The following is a 14,758-nucleotide window of genomic DNA, read 5'->3' as shown; positions in this document are numbered from 1 at the left end:
GCAGAAAAGGTATGTGCAAGATTTTGTTTAGGATATTAAGCTGTATGTTTAGAAATTATATCTGTTAAAAAGCCACAATAATTTGCATTTTTTTCCTCTTCTAACTGTTCCTGTATGAAGATATCTTTATAGAATGGTAACTTAAAACTTTTCCAAAATAATTTCACATATATGTATAAAAATATATGTATATGTATATTTATATGTACATGACACTATTAAATTTATTTATCTAATCTGTTTTAATTATTTAATTTATCTAAATGTATTTATCTAATCTGTGTTAAGTCTACTTTAAATAATGCTAATCTCTTTCCTAGAAGACAAATATCAGAAAGATTTTCCCATGTAATTCCAATTTATCAACCTAGCTATTTCTAGTGTGTGCCTAAGAACTCACATGTTCAGACACTATTATATGCTACTTCACTTCCTTGTCTGCCCCTTGCTACCAAATCTTCTTTAGAGTTCATAAAACCAGTATTATGCTGGGAAGGGATTTGCCACAGAATCATGGAAAAGGATTCCTGGAATTATAGCAGTCATTCAAACACAGACTTGAAGCCATATTTGCAACCTTTTCTTAGCCAGAAATGTGACGTGAAGTACTGTTTCCATTCTCAACCCCGCTTGATTAGTTTTAGTGTCCAGCACCTACAGTAACTTTACTGAAAACTGATCAGAATCACAGGCTTTTTGTTTTTAGATTCCATTATTAGATGTTGATGAGCCTAAATTCATGAAAGGGAAGAAATGTCCTCTTTTTTTTTTTTTTTTTTTTGATCGAACAGTAGAAACCGATCTTGCAATCTAGAAAAGACCTATGGAAGTTCTTTCCAGGTGTTCATGAGAGTACAGCCCGGGGAGGCAGGGGAGCAGCAGAGCCTTCCCAAGCATTTCCTCCAGGAGTAGTATTCTGTCAATTCTCAGCTCTATAGGACTCTCCTCATATGAGTCCAAGCACGAGATATCCTTTGCTAACTAGTGGAATGTTTGTCAGGATAGATAAGGAAGGGAAGTCCTTATGCAAGGTATCTTGTGATACACATTTCAGTATAGTTTCCTTGCAAGAGAGGAAACTGATTCCACATTATTAAGCTTACTTAGATGTTTGTCCTTTATGGTCATGTACTTTGTGATTTCAAACGTAAACAAGTAATTCATTTTTCTGTTATAATGCAGTTTAGAGGAAGACCTTAATATGTATCCGCAGGTTTAAATTTCAGACTGGCCCCACCACAAACCACAGATGCCAACTTTTTGAATTATCTCTCACTTCTGTCTGATGAAAAAATCACGTCAACGTGAATATTTATTAGAAGCAAATAACAAGAAATAGATGTTCAAAAGTGTTCAAAACCCCTACAGGAAAGGATGGCTGTTTCTACTGATATTTGTAGTAATGAAATTCCAATATGAAAGCAAAGAATTTTTATTGATCCGTCTAGCTTTACAGTAAATAATATTGTGTAGGAAATTTTTAAGTGATTATGGAGATGTGTATAGAGTGCTTAAGTGCTGTTTAAGTGCTTACAGAGATTATGCCATTTGTAAGTGGCATAAACAGTAATATATAGATGAGTGAGTGACAATAAACAGTCAATATAAGGCTGAAAACTGAAAAACAGCTCGATGTAAGTTTTCAGTGTAATTGTACTGTATACTGGATAACATGCCATACATGTAATGGTTGCCACTTGATTTTTCACTACCTAAAGAATATCACATAACATTTTACTGGTGCCTTTGTCTTGATCATCTGAGTTTCTAGTAAAAATGGGTTTTGGATCCCATATAAATAATATAGAAGCAGAGCTGGTGTAGAGAAACTTCTGCTGGTGCTTTTTTTTAAAATGGACAAAGATATTTGAACCAAGTGAGACAAGCAAAAGTCTTAAGGTTTTTAACAAAAACTCTAATAAAACAATGTGAGTAATGCGTGTAACTCTGTCATGATAATAAATTACTTTTCTTTCTAAGATTAATATTCAGAGAAAAGGGGAAAAACTGTGAGCCAAAACAGTGCAAAGGTAACAACTGAAAGTTCATTTTTTACCTAAGAGCAGACAATATCTCAATGGTTTTCTGTATACTTTTTTTTTCTTTTTTTTTCCTACATATATGTGTATATATTAGCAAATTATTTATTTATTTAAACTGGTGACTGTGCTTTGGATATTCTTTCCCCCACAATGGCCATAAGAGGTGTAGGTTGCATCTGGCTTTTTGATTCTGGAGCCTGTACTGACCAAAGCAGAGATTCAGACTGGGTACCACCAGTAGTATCACTGTTATTTGTCAGGCAGGTGTGTTGACATAACTTTAGGAAATATGTGTAGCTAATCTGGTGGTGCTAATACACCCTTCAAGAATATGCAATTAGAGAGCTACCTCAAATTCTTCCTGAATCCATATCTCTGCAATTTCTATTTAATTTTTTTTTTGTGTGTGTGTATGTGAGGGAAAAAAAAAAAAAAAAAGAAGAGAAGGAGAGAGAGAGAGAGAGAGAGAGAAGTAGAGAGAAATGGAGATCTTTATTGTCTGTATATTCCCGACCAGAGTCAAAATAGAATGTGGTATTCTGTATATATGACATACAAAACAGGGATAATTTCTTGAGCTAATCAGAGTATAAGGCTGGGTTGATATGTTAGCCATTCTTGTGAACTTCAGTATCAGAGGGTTGACATTTGTTTTAATGGAAGTACTTTCTGGAGGTACTTTATTGTACATGACGGGGTTGGTCCTCATACAGGCCAGTTAGACTGATAATTCTACAGAACAAATAATTGTGCTGTTGGAATGATGCATTTTGAAAATATTCTACAATCCTTAAAATGCTATTTCCTTATTCCCATGTCAAATTGGGCACCATGTGTTATTTTCAGGGTTGAGATTAAACTGTAGTAGGGATGTAGTATGCCCCCTGTTGGATCAAGAGGGTTCTATTTAAAGTATACAAATGCTCCTTAGTCAATTATTCTCCACAGTGTTTATTGAACCCTGGGGAGAGTGACATTTCTCTGGAAAAGTTGGTTGAGGTAGTGTTATGCAGACTTGATATTTATTTTCATATATGACAAGTCTTTAAAAGAGATGTTACTCTGAAGTCGTATGCATTATAGAAGGCAAAACTTGAGCGACAAAGAGTTGACTGATTTTTTTTCAGCATTGAAGTAGTCCAGTGTGGAGTTCTGGTAAAAAATTTGGCTTGTGGAGAATCTTTGTTTTAGTATGCTGAAAGTGTGAAGACAGGAAGGAAATTCTCTGCTAAAATATGTAAAATATATGCTAATATATTTTTCTGTTAACATATAATTCTCTATTAATATAATTGATATATATTAATGTATGTTAATATTTCTGTTAATATATTTAAAAATATATTCATGCCAAAACACAAAACACATGATCCTTTATTCCAAGCATTCAATCAAACCCTACAAATTCAATCTGTTGGAATCACCTGCATACTGTCACTTGACTGTGTACTTTTATGAGATCCAGGCCACTAAAGAGCTAAAGAGTGGTGACAGGATATGGTGAAACGTGGCAGGACTGGACATGGGCACAAAATGCTCCCTAGTTGGCAGTCTTTGCTTAGAGTTGCTTTTTTACAAAATGGAGTAAAAGTGGAGAACTTTCAGATACTTGTAAAGAGATTAAACTACAGGAAATGTGCAGTAGGCCTGTGGAGCATACCTGCCATATAAATTAGAGGTGGTCTTGATCTAAATCCAGCTTGTCTCAGCACTCAGCTCTGGGAATCCAGTTCAGATTTCTTTGATAAAATGAGGCCTTAGCCGTTACAGTTAAATCTTTTCCCCAAGACAGCCTTGAATGTGGGATTTTAGTTTTGACCCAGCCTATAGAGAACCTAATGACATTTTACCATAGGTTTCCAGCTCAGTTCCAGCTTGAGTAATTTACAAGTCTGCTGGCACAGTTTAGCCCACACAGACCATGAAGTCAACCGTAAGTAAATCCAAGTTGATGTAAAAACAATATTGCTAGAATAGTGACAGATGCTGATTATCAAAAAAATGTCTGTTTAAGCATTTTGTATGGATCCATTTCCTCACTGCATACACCTGAAAATTTTGTAGAAGTTACTAAGTAATTGTACTTAAAGATGTGGAATTTTCTTAACCTCATCTGCTAAAGAAATTGTAGGAATATATACTGCAAAAAATGACTGCTGTGGTTATTACTGTCACAGCTCAGGGGAGCTATTCAGATGCCTCATTTATTGGAGCTTAATAGATTAAAAGTCCAAATTGAGTCTCATGATATAAACCTAATCACATTCTAATCTGCATAATTTTCCCATAAGCAGCAATGGGAAATTTGTTTAATTTATGTTTCAGCAGTTGCCAATCATGCAGTGGACAGCATGGTTACTTTTATTTATTAAAATATTTGTATTGATTTCTGTCTGTAACATCCAGCTTTGCTCTTCCTTATTTGACTAGGAAAAAAATTACTTTATTTGATATAATGACATAATGTAGAGTTTCACCTAACATGCCTGTATGTAATTGTTAATGTTAAGCTTTCCATTTTCTTTGCATTTACTGAATACCTGTCTCTGTGAACTAGATAATATAGCTTAATTTATTTAATAAGTTTTATTCACCATATTTATTTATGTTTGCCTGAGGTCTAGATATGCGTAGGTGATTAATGAGTAAACCGAGAAGGATTTGACTTCGTTATATAGCAAAATCTTCTAGCTGCAAACCTGTGCTGTACTTTGATGCTACCAACCTTATACTGTAGAATTATGCGGTATAGAAACCTATCAAATGGCAAATGGAGAGTAAGAACAATTCAAAAAATGTACACCTTGAACATTTAAGTTATAAGTAAAGTAGGTAAAAAAGCCAGAATTATATTTTCTGATGATGTTATGAATTTAACGACATTCCATAGTAAGTGAAGCATTTTGGATAGTTGCTGATCCAAAAATCCTGAAAGAACAATTGTTAGTCTTTCTTCTTCCTCTTGACAAATACGTCTTTATTTCTATTGATTCTTCCAGAACAAAATTTGAAAAAGCACAGAGTATATCAAGAGAATATCACGGCTATGCTTTGCAAAGCAGTGGTAAAGAAAGACCATTTGTTTTGGTAATTTTGAGTTGTGTAAGCTTATGATGAAACTGGGCAGAGCTACGGTCTGGGTAATTACCATGTGAGATTTTTTGTAAAAATGCATTAGTCTCAGAAGGCCTTCATCTGAGTTTTTGTGTGTGTTCCATAGTGAAATTCAAAATGAGACTCATACTGGGAAAGGACTCGTACCGCTGTGAATGAAAGGCTCAAAGTTATATAGGATTCTGTGCTATGATTAAAATATAGCTCTAATTCTAACATCTTATGCTGTTCACAACGGAAAACAGAAGCAATGTGGTATCATTCAGTCCTAGATCTCAAAATGATGAAAATCCAAGCCTTCTCCTAGTCTTTGATTTTACAGCTGAATTCTGCCTCAGAAGAGCAGTGCTAGAACCCGTAAACTTATAAAATCTTTACAGTTTTATGTGAGACCACTTACACACCCTGGGAGAACAAAGACCGGTGTTACCCCGTGCTTTCCTAAGAACTTTGATTGGGACATTTTCACTGTGAGTATTCTGTAATTTAACAGTACGGGAAGGAACAGATATCAGAGAAGAGCACTTTCCTGGGAGGAAGATGAACAGCTTTTTCTCTATAACCGTGTTTCTCAGCTTTCAGTGCCTCAGGGGTTGTTCCAGTCCCAGATCATTGGAGGCTTGTTACAATTGAAACAGGTATCCTTCTTCACCCTCCACTGTCTGTAGCGTGGCCTGTGTTTGGGCCCAGGCAGGTAAGAGAGCATCTCTGAAGATGTTGCAGTCTCTAAGAGAGCTGGGAGCATACAGTCACATCTGCTCTCCCACTTTCCTCGTCTCTTCAAGAACTTTAGAGATAACCTCCAAGAGACTTTTATATCTTCAGGCACAAATGACAGTAAAAGTCAGAACGAAATCAGAATTTAGGATATCCAGGGTCTAAGGCCAAACTACAACTCTCTGACTGAGATCGCATGGGATACTGACTCTAGAATTGTTTCTAAATTGAATGGTGGTAACAGATTCCCATGAATGTCAGCAGCTCTTTAGCTGCATGACTGCTGCTGAACTTTCCAGGTGTACCCCAGTGGCTGTACTTTGGAGACTAACAGGTATAGTCTATCATTACTTTGAATGCAATGGAATATTAATGGACATTGTCAGCAAATGGTAGCAACGGGATATAGCTGTGAGGTCCTTTTGTAAGTGAATTATTTCTTTTTGTCTGGCTCTGCCTAATGAAAATCCTTGTCTCGTATTCCTGTGCAATAACTTGGCAGGGATGTGTTTGGTAGTTCACCACCTGCGTGCTACTCAAAATATGAATGGCACTTCATCATTTTCAGATGAGCCAGAGCTAGTTCATAGCATGTATGCTTTATAAATTATATTTGTGTGGACTGTAGTGCTTACTGTACCCAATGAATCACATGGCACCTTTTCCTAGGATAGCATTAATTGAAATGCATTATCAATTTAAATGGCACTTTAATGACAGGATCACAACCTTTAGATCTGCTAGGTGGGTTTTCAGTTTGGTAAACTGCATTCTGGTTACACAGAGTTCCAGTTTAGGAAAACATGTATGTTTGGAAAGGGATGGGAAGCAAAGGAGGAAGGGGCAAGAGGCCGTAAAGGATCTTCTGTGACCCTCTCGAATGGAAGATTTTTTTTTAGAATTTAAAATAAAAATCTGGTTTGGGAATATGCCCATCCGGGTGTCAGTGAAGTCAGTGGAACACAAATGGCGTACATCCATCCAAGAACCAAAATTGTCTCAACCTCAAAACCCCAGCAAGCCTTTACTGGTGTATCAGCCAAGTAAAAGGCCTTCCTGCAGTTCTCAGGACTTTACTCAGTCAAGTGACCTGCACAGAAACAAAGGAAAAGCGGTTTCTGGCCAGCAAAATCAGCAGATCACGTGGCCATTGGGCCAGTTGCTCCAAACAAGGCATAAGCAGAGCAAACATTATTGTCAGTGCTTTCAGTGGGCAGAAGTCACTGTTAAGCCATGCCAGCATTTCATAATTTCAAATTTAATCACAGTGCCACTGTGGCTCCCAGAGTACCTGTATGTTCCTGCTAAGCCAGTATTATAGCTCCCCTGAGAGTGCCAGGGCCTGGCTCATCAGGCGCAGGTCTCGCAGAAGCCCTGTACTGCTCATGTGTTTGAAGGTGGAATTAACGGAGACAAGGAGGGGTCAGGGCTGACAGGCCCTGCCGAGCTCCATGCATGGCAGCACTTGTATCTGCAGCAACTCTTGGAAACAGGAGGTTACCTCACTGAGAGGAGGTTTTCCAGGGGTTTTCCTTCCGCAAAACACAGAATGTCTTAAAGAGACAGGGTGTTGTCTCTAATGCAACTGTTTGGTTAGTCCACCCACTTTAGCAGTAGTATCCCAGAGGGAGCTGAGAAATACTTCTTTGCACAGAACCAAGGTGTGGAACCAGCTGCTTTCCACAGAGGCTGCAGGAGGCTCAGACTGCTTCAGTGTAGGTAAAGGATTTGGGACACAGAAGTCCCAGCCTCTCAACATGGAAGGCCGCTGCTGAGAAAGAAGCAGGGACTGCTGGTCCTCATTGACATTGAGCATGTAAGGAGCCCGGGTTCTGTGTTCTTCTCAGAGATGTGATATAGTTAATCCACTGTTTGGCAGCATCTTCTTTGAGAGAAAGACAGGGACTTGCTACGTCCTGCTAAAGTCTAAGCCGTTTCCTCCCTTGGAGGTTATGGCTGTTAGCACTATCGCCAGCTGTGGAGGCATGAGCCCAGTTGTCCTTCCTCAGAAGCCCCTCGCTGCCATTGTATTTCCTTAGTGTGCTCAGGCTTTAAGAGGCCACATGAATTTTACTCTAGATGTTGATGCTGTTAAGCAATTGTAGCTGCAACCCCCTTGGTTGTTTGTTGAGCAAGGAGACATTGTGGTTATAAGAAGATCACAACTATCAGCCCTGTTTTACCATTTTATGAGCATTAGTGGAACAAGGTTTGGGGACTGAAGGAGAAAATGGAATATGAAAAGGAAAATGAAAAGAGGCTGTGAGGAAAGCATGTCATTTCTAAATGAATGCTCTCTGCAGAGGAATTGAATCTTTTCACAGCTGAAAATGGATCTTAAATCTGATGCCTTAGCTTGTTTCAGCTTCTGTAATGAAATAGAGTTTTCCTAATACCCTGTGACCTGAATTTCTCCCTGCTTTATGGGTGCTATTCCTTGATGTACAAACCTGTATTTTCTCAAGTCAGCATTTGATGATGGATGTCAAAATACAGGTCATGTATTATGCATATAGTATTACCGATTTAAGGTGTTTACTTGTCAAGTTGAAGAAATTCAAAAATGTCACATTCACTGAATTTGCACAGCTGTCACTTGTAGTTTTTCATGCCTTTAAATGAAAGTTGTGATAAAGCAGGTTAGTTTTCCTGCACTTTTTTTTTTCTGCTAAAGGAAAAAAAAAATTGAAAGGCTATCTATGGAATTTACATTTTAACTTGGGAGCAGGAGTGTGGCCTGAAGGTTGATGATGCCTTTTGCCTCCAAGCATAGGCACAACAAATCTCCAAGAATTCCAATTCTTCTTTTTCTCAAAATATTCCAATATTTTTATATTATTCAAAAGCAGATTTTTAGAGGTGTCTTCACCAGGCAGGGAAATTAAAATAAAATAGCAGACATTTCTTACATCTCCCCAGACCATAGAATGAAAAATATTAAGGCGTGAGTCTGTGTTTCACTCAAGGAGAAAACAAAATCCCTTTAACATGCTTCCTGCATTTCAGACTGAATGCACTGTGTATGCAGTGTGCAATTATAGAGCTCCTGACAGCCTGTGTCTAACAGAAATGACACTTTTACCTCAATCTTCTAACACCATCATAGGAAGACAAATATTTGAAGGGTTAGAGAGAGGTGTCTGCAAATAGCCACCTATGGAGAGTGTATGTGTGTGTGCGCGCAGTTGTGTGCGCCTGTGTGCACATTGCAGTAGTGGCAGGGCAAGAAAGGTTTATGCATTTAGGGGCAGGTGTGCCAACTTTCCTCAATTTGCTTTTAGCTGATAGGGGAAATGCTTATGTGCTTATTCCATCTGAAGAGCCTGCTTTACTGAAAGCTGTTTTAGGGAGAGAGAGATGGGGAGAGAAGAGCCCTTGGGAAAAGGAGAAAAGCAGGGTCTCTAGGGATGCTCCCAGCAGTACAACCCTAGGCTGCTTGGGAGCAAAAATAGTTTTCTCTCATATAAGTGAGTGCCAAAAAGTCTTGCTGTTGCCATTTTGACTTGTAATTCTTCAGACAACCTGGTCAGCCCTTCCACTGTAACAGTTCAAGTAGTCCACAGCTACTTGAACTTTTTTAATGTAGTGTCACAAAGGCCTTGTGCTTTTCCTGTAGTGCAATAGAACACAAACCTTAGACATAGGAGCCTGCTGCAGGAGGCGGTCTCACATTATCTACCTGCCCTCAGATAGCATTCCCTTTCTTTGGGGCCCCACTTTAATTTTGTTCTGCTGTTGTGGGAGTGTCACAGTTACCTCTGACCTGTGAAGTGGCTCCTGGAAAATCTCCATTAGACTCACTTTGTGAGTGTGAGGAATCCTAGGCTCTGTCATGCAGCAGTATGGAATCCAAGAATCAAAATGGCTATCAGTTCCGGTGCCAGACACAAGGAAATGTGTGCAAAACGATAAACGATACCAGTTGGAAATGCAAACCACTGTTACCATGCTGGTCTCACCGAAATAGTTTCAGTGCAATCACTGGTATTAAATGACCAACTGTTCATGTAGCCAATATTTCTGATTGTCTCTAAGAAATCTGCAGTCAAATGATTTTCTGTGCACTGATAATATGATATAGAAGTGCTTTGCTGTCTTAGGTTTGCCTGTGGCAATGCTTTTATCTTGCAAGACTGCTGAAGATACCACATTCACCTCTTTTCTCTTAAGTAACTCCTTTACAGACTTCTCACTCCCTTATCCTAATGTGTATAGCTTTTCATGATAGAAGGAAATTGGTACTGCCACCTTTTGGAGGGCTGAGTAAGTATCTCTTATCAGTGATTCTAGTTTTATTAGTTATCTATTCTATATTTGATATAGAAAAAACCTAGGGAGAAGTGAAATGAATGACAAATAAGAATTAAAATCCCATTACATCAAGAAGTCTGGGTTGAGTGGTCAAAATTTTTGGGACAGTTTGGCAGCAAAGGTAATCATCACTTGAAAAGAACCAAAAAGTCCTCGCAACAACCATATAGAACCAGTACCACATGTTAAAAACTACAGTGTAGTTCAGATTTCCTACTTCATAAATTAGTCCTATAGCTGAAGAAAGTAAAGTAGATAATATCACGTCATCTCATTCCGAATTTAGTAGCAGATGAATGCACCAATGAGTTTAACTCAGGAAAATGGTTTCCATACTGCAAGAAAATAACAAAGTTACATCAGGAACGAATTTGGCTGTGATTAATTTAGAACTGGCATATAAAGAAATCAAAAGTATTTCAGATCAGTAATGAGAGCCGGTCAGAAATCTGGTCCTGGATGTCCGGTGTGAGGTTAAAGAACTCAGGCCCAATGTAGGAAAAAAAAAAAAAAATTCTCACAAATGGGTATTTTGAAGGAAGTTTGGGTCAGTCGTGTTCCAAATGACAAATATTTCCTTAAAAATATCGCCTTGATAGTGATCCTAAATGAAATCCTAAAGTCAAACGCTGGCTTCACCATCACTTCTGCAGTGATGATGTTAAATGGACATTCCCATGCTTTCTACAAATGTAATAAACAAGGGAGATGGAATGCATGCTAGGCTAACTGTTGCATGAGGTTTTGTATAACTACCTGTCTTCCACCACCGACAATCAAACTCCAAAAAGCTTTGCCTGGGTATTCTTTTAGTTAAAAAAGAAAAAGAAAATAAAAGAAAAAATGCTCATTGTCAAGGGATTCATTTCCAACCATGCAGAGAATCAGGCTGAAAACACAATCTTTGTTAGAGGTGAACCTTGCTGCTCTCCAGCTCTTTTCTTTCTTTGAGTGCCAGCTGATGCGTTTCCTCTTCCGCCTTTGTTTCCCATACATCCTCAAAGATGTAAGTCTTGTTCTAGTTTCTTTTCACGTGTCCCTGTTAAACATTCTTTGAAAATCTTTGTCCTTCTTTACTCTGTTTGTTTGTTTTTCTGTAAGAATGGGCCCTTTCATCCCAGTATTCCTATAACTGGGGTTCCCCATAAAAATGCAGGGTATGGAAGGTACGTCTGAAAAGCAAAAAAACTTTGTCTGCGTTGTACTGCTCCTGGAAAATGACAAATCCTAAATCCTGCATGTTGATCAAACATCAGACTAACTAATGGAAGCTTAGAACAGGATAATGGAAGTTTCTTGTGGTTGTACTACTGTGTACAAACAGTACTCTTTATAGTGGTAATTGAGGTTTAAGGAAAGACACCTGTTTAAGGGTTATTTGAAACACTAAAATAAACCTAGATAAAGCCAAAATCCTTTTGTATATTTATTGCTTTTATTCCTACTTAGGCAAGCACAACATTTAGCTACCAAATAACCTACTTTCTAAATGACTTGTATATTTCTGAAGGATTATGCTTTTAAGAAATAATTTGTGAAAATCAAGTCAATTTTTAAAAAAGAAAGGCAGATGTTTTTACTGTACCTTTCCCAAAAAAATAATGGTTAGGAAATTCCCTGCTGATGGTCTCTTTTTTTAATTTCTGTCCGTATATCTTTCTACAGCCTAAATAAACTTTTTACATACAGAATCTCCTGTCTAAAATCTCTTCATGTTATTTTGTTTTATTTATTTTTCAGGCTTTACACCCCCTGGGATGGATAGGTCATCTCCAGACAACAGTCCGGTCCATGGCCTGTTACGTCAACCTTCCATTACAACAGGCGCCAACATCCCTATTATAACAGAGCTAGGTAAGACAAGCTAACATTTATCCGTTCGTGTACTCTCCCCTGTCTGTTTCCCCACCTCCCTTCTTATGCGACTGCATAAGAAAATTACCTAAACTTTATCTTATACTGCCATGTTTTCTCCTCTGATAACTATTGTGAATTACTCCCTCTAAAGAAAGATTAGTAACCGTTGTTTCAGTTTATGTGTAAAACTGAATTATATTTCTCTCTTTCCTTTGGGTTTTCTCAATTTTCCTAAATAAACACTATCAGACAAGATGCTTTTTACATAGTGTAACAAATAAACAGGGTTCTTTGGGATAAGGTTAGGAAAAGAAAAAAAAAAAAAGAAGCACTGTAAGTATGAGCAGACATTTCCTGTGCATTTAATCAATAGTAAGAGGCCATTTGTTTATTTCTTCATGGTCCAGAACTGTTTAATCATGTGTAACCAAACTCTGTATAATAGTATGAGAAATTTTACCCCTGAGAATATGATGATGGTAGGTAACCAGGCTCTGATTTCCACTCTGGCTGTGGGTATTTATGTTGTCAAGTGGTGTGATGTGAAGTGCAGAAGCTGGTCTGTTTTTTTCATGGCAAATACAAACCTGATTTGTGGTCCTTTGTCCTTTTATTTTCTTTCTCAGTTTTATTTTTTAGAGCCTTACCTGTCTTTTTCCCTTACTTTATTCTCTTTCTGTACTTTCTTTCCCCCCTAAATACTTTACCTATTAGCTAAGCCTGGCAAACTTCTGCCTTTGGTTTCAATCAGTCAGGAAAAAAACAGTGGAACCCACATTCTAATGATAACTGAACTGGGTAAGAAGTGCCTTTTTCCTTCACATCACTGTCTTATTTTCCACTGTTGTTGTTCTTACTGTCATCAGCTTTTTCTTTATTTATCTGGCTGTATCAGAGGGGCTATCCTCATGGCACTGCTTTGAATGTGTTTTATTTGTGGTTCTGATTGAAATTGACTGTCTTGTTCTGGCCTTTCTTAATGATTTTTTTTTTCATGCAGCATCAGTAAACCTTTGATCACACTCGTCTGACCTGCCGGCTGTTTTCATAGCATCTTCTCACCAATTCATTTTCTCTGACCTGGATTCCCACTTCCCAGGCCCCCCCCCCCCCCAAGTTTTCTCTCCTTTTCTCTCCTTCTTTTTCTCCGTTTGTTATTTCAGCCTATTGTCAATTTGGTGGACATGCCCTAGCAGTTCTCACAGGAAGTCAAAGAAGAAGTAAAGAAACCAGGAAAGAAACCCCAGTACCACACTTTCCCTCCAGCTATTTGTTTATTTGGGGGAGCAGGCCATTCTCTCAGAAGCTCGGATTTTGAAGCTGCAAAAAAGCATCCAAGCTTCTGTGTTGTTCCCTCTCAGTAAAGAGAGACCTCAGAAGCTTTTTCGAGCAGTGTTTGATTAGCATTTCCTATGGCGCAGCACCACACGTTCAAGCCTAACTCACGTAGCCTGAAGACCTTTCATAGAAATCATAGCAGCTAACTTGCATCAGGCAGATAAAGATATCGAGGATGAAGCTCTACTCGCAGGATTCACATTAGATTTGTAGTACTGTGGAAACTGACACCACGCTCGGCTAGCAAGTGCATGTCAAAGTCAGGTGTTAGTCTGCCAGATGTAAGTGGAAAAAGAATGCTACTGTCAATAGCGCCTGCTCTCAGCTAGCAAATTAAACTAGGGCACAAGCTCTTCAAAAAGTACATTTTGAAACGATACGTCAGGCTTTCAAATACTATTTTGTTCAAGATCCTGGAGGATAAATTGATAGCCATTGTACAAAGAAAGGAGTAGCGTAGGCATCGGTGTTTGCTAGGGTGAAAATCTTCCGACTCACAGAGCAGAACACTTCTCCATTTAAAACGCTGAGGTGTTATGCTCACATGGTTACGTCTGGGAGTGGGAAGGCAGGGTTTTTAAATCCTTCCTCAGCTCTGGTCCTGACTTGGTGTATGATCATGGCCAAGCACTATCTCAGCAGTGCTCTAGAAGGAGTATAGCAATGCTCACCTCTTTCTGAAAGATGTAGCGAGGTTTTCTCTGTAATTATTTGTGTTCTGTAAGCTAAGCACGGCAAGTGCAATAGTTATACAGGTTGGAAAAAGATTGGGTGGAAAATGAAACTATACAGGAAGGAAGATCAGAATGGCAGGTAGAATGGCTAAAACTAAAGAGTTCAGAGCCAGAATCTGATAACGTTAACAGCAGCTCTCATGTTGATTTCCAAGCTCCCTGTGTTGGCTCAGCAGATGGGCTCACACAAGGAATAGGGACATAGTCAAAGAGCTCAGTAGCAAATTCCAAAAAAAAAAGTTTGTAATTTCCTTTCCTTGCAAGGGTATTTGAATCAGTTTGTCATTTACTAAGGTAAATTGTATTGCAATAGCATTGCTAAGCAATCAGTGCTTTCATGCCAGAGGAGGACTAATATGGAAATGAAATATGCAATGAAATATGAATCACTCGATAAACTGATCTCAGGGAAACAACTATTTTTAGTGGCATGAGGTGGAAGCAGAGAGCCTAACTGTGACAATGAAATGCCAAAGAAAGACTGAATGACAAATGTGACTTTGTTTGGGCTTTTCTTTAAAGCAGCCTGATATAGATCCTTTTTCACACTGGCTAAGACAGAGTTTGTGCAAGCGAGGTTAGGGAGACAAATACGTGAGAAAGGCGATGCTGCAAGAGAACAGCTGGAGTATTGCTCATGCATTC

The 14,758-nt window shown here is 38.4% G+C and overlaps 1 protein-coding gene across 50 annotated transcripts in view; it reads left to right on the top strand.

Annotated features, from left to right (window-relative positions):
- Positions 1-14,758, top strand: part of KCNMA1 (potassium calcium-activated channel subfamily M alpha 1) — a 481,181-nt gene that overhangs the window by 441,294 nt on the left and 25,129 nt on the right. For 27 of the 50 annotated variants that reach the window (XM_040562755.1, XM_040562752.1, XM_040562751.1 and 24 more), the window contains one exon: positions 11,925-12,038. In XM_040562755.1, the coding sequence (XP_040418689.1) occupies positions 11,925-12,038 (114 nt within the window). Of the gene's footprint in view, positions 1-11,924; positions 12,039-12,755; positions 12,840-14,758 lie in introns of all 50 variants that reach the window. The other 23 variants (XM_040562756.1, XM_040562749.1, XM_040562748.1 and 20 more) reach the window with 1 other exon arrangement.

The sequence above is a fragment of the Cygnus olor genome, chromosome 7 (assembly GCF_009769625.2).
Source record: "Cygnus olor isolate bCygOlo1 chromosome 7, bCygOlo1.pri.v2, whole genome shotgun sequence".
NCBI lineage: Eukaryota > Metazoa > Chordata > Aves > Anseriformes > Anatidae > Cygnus > Cygnus olor.
This window is presented reverse-complemented; position numbering and strand designations above follow the sequence as displayed.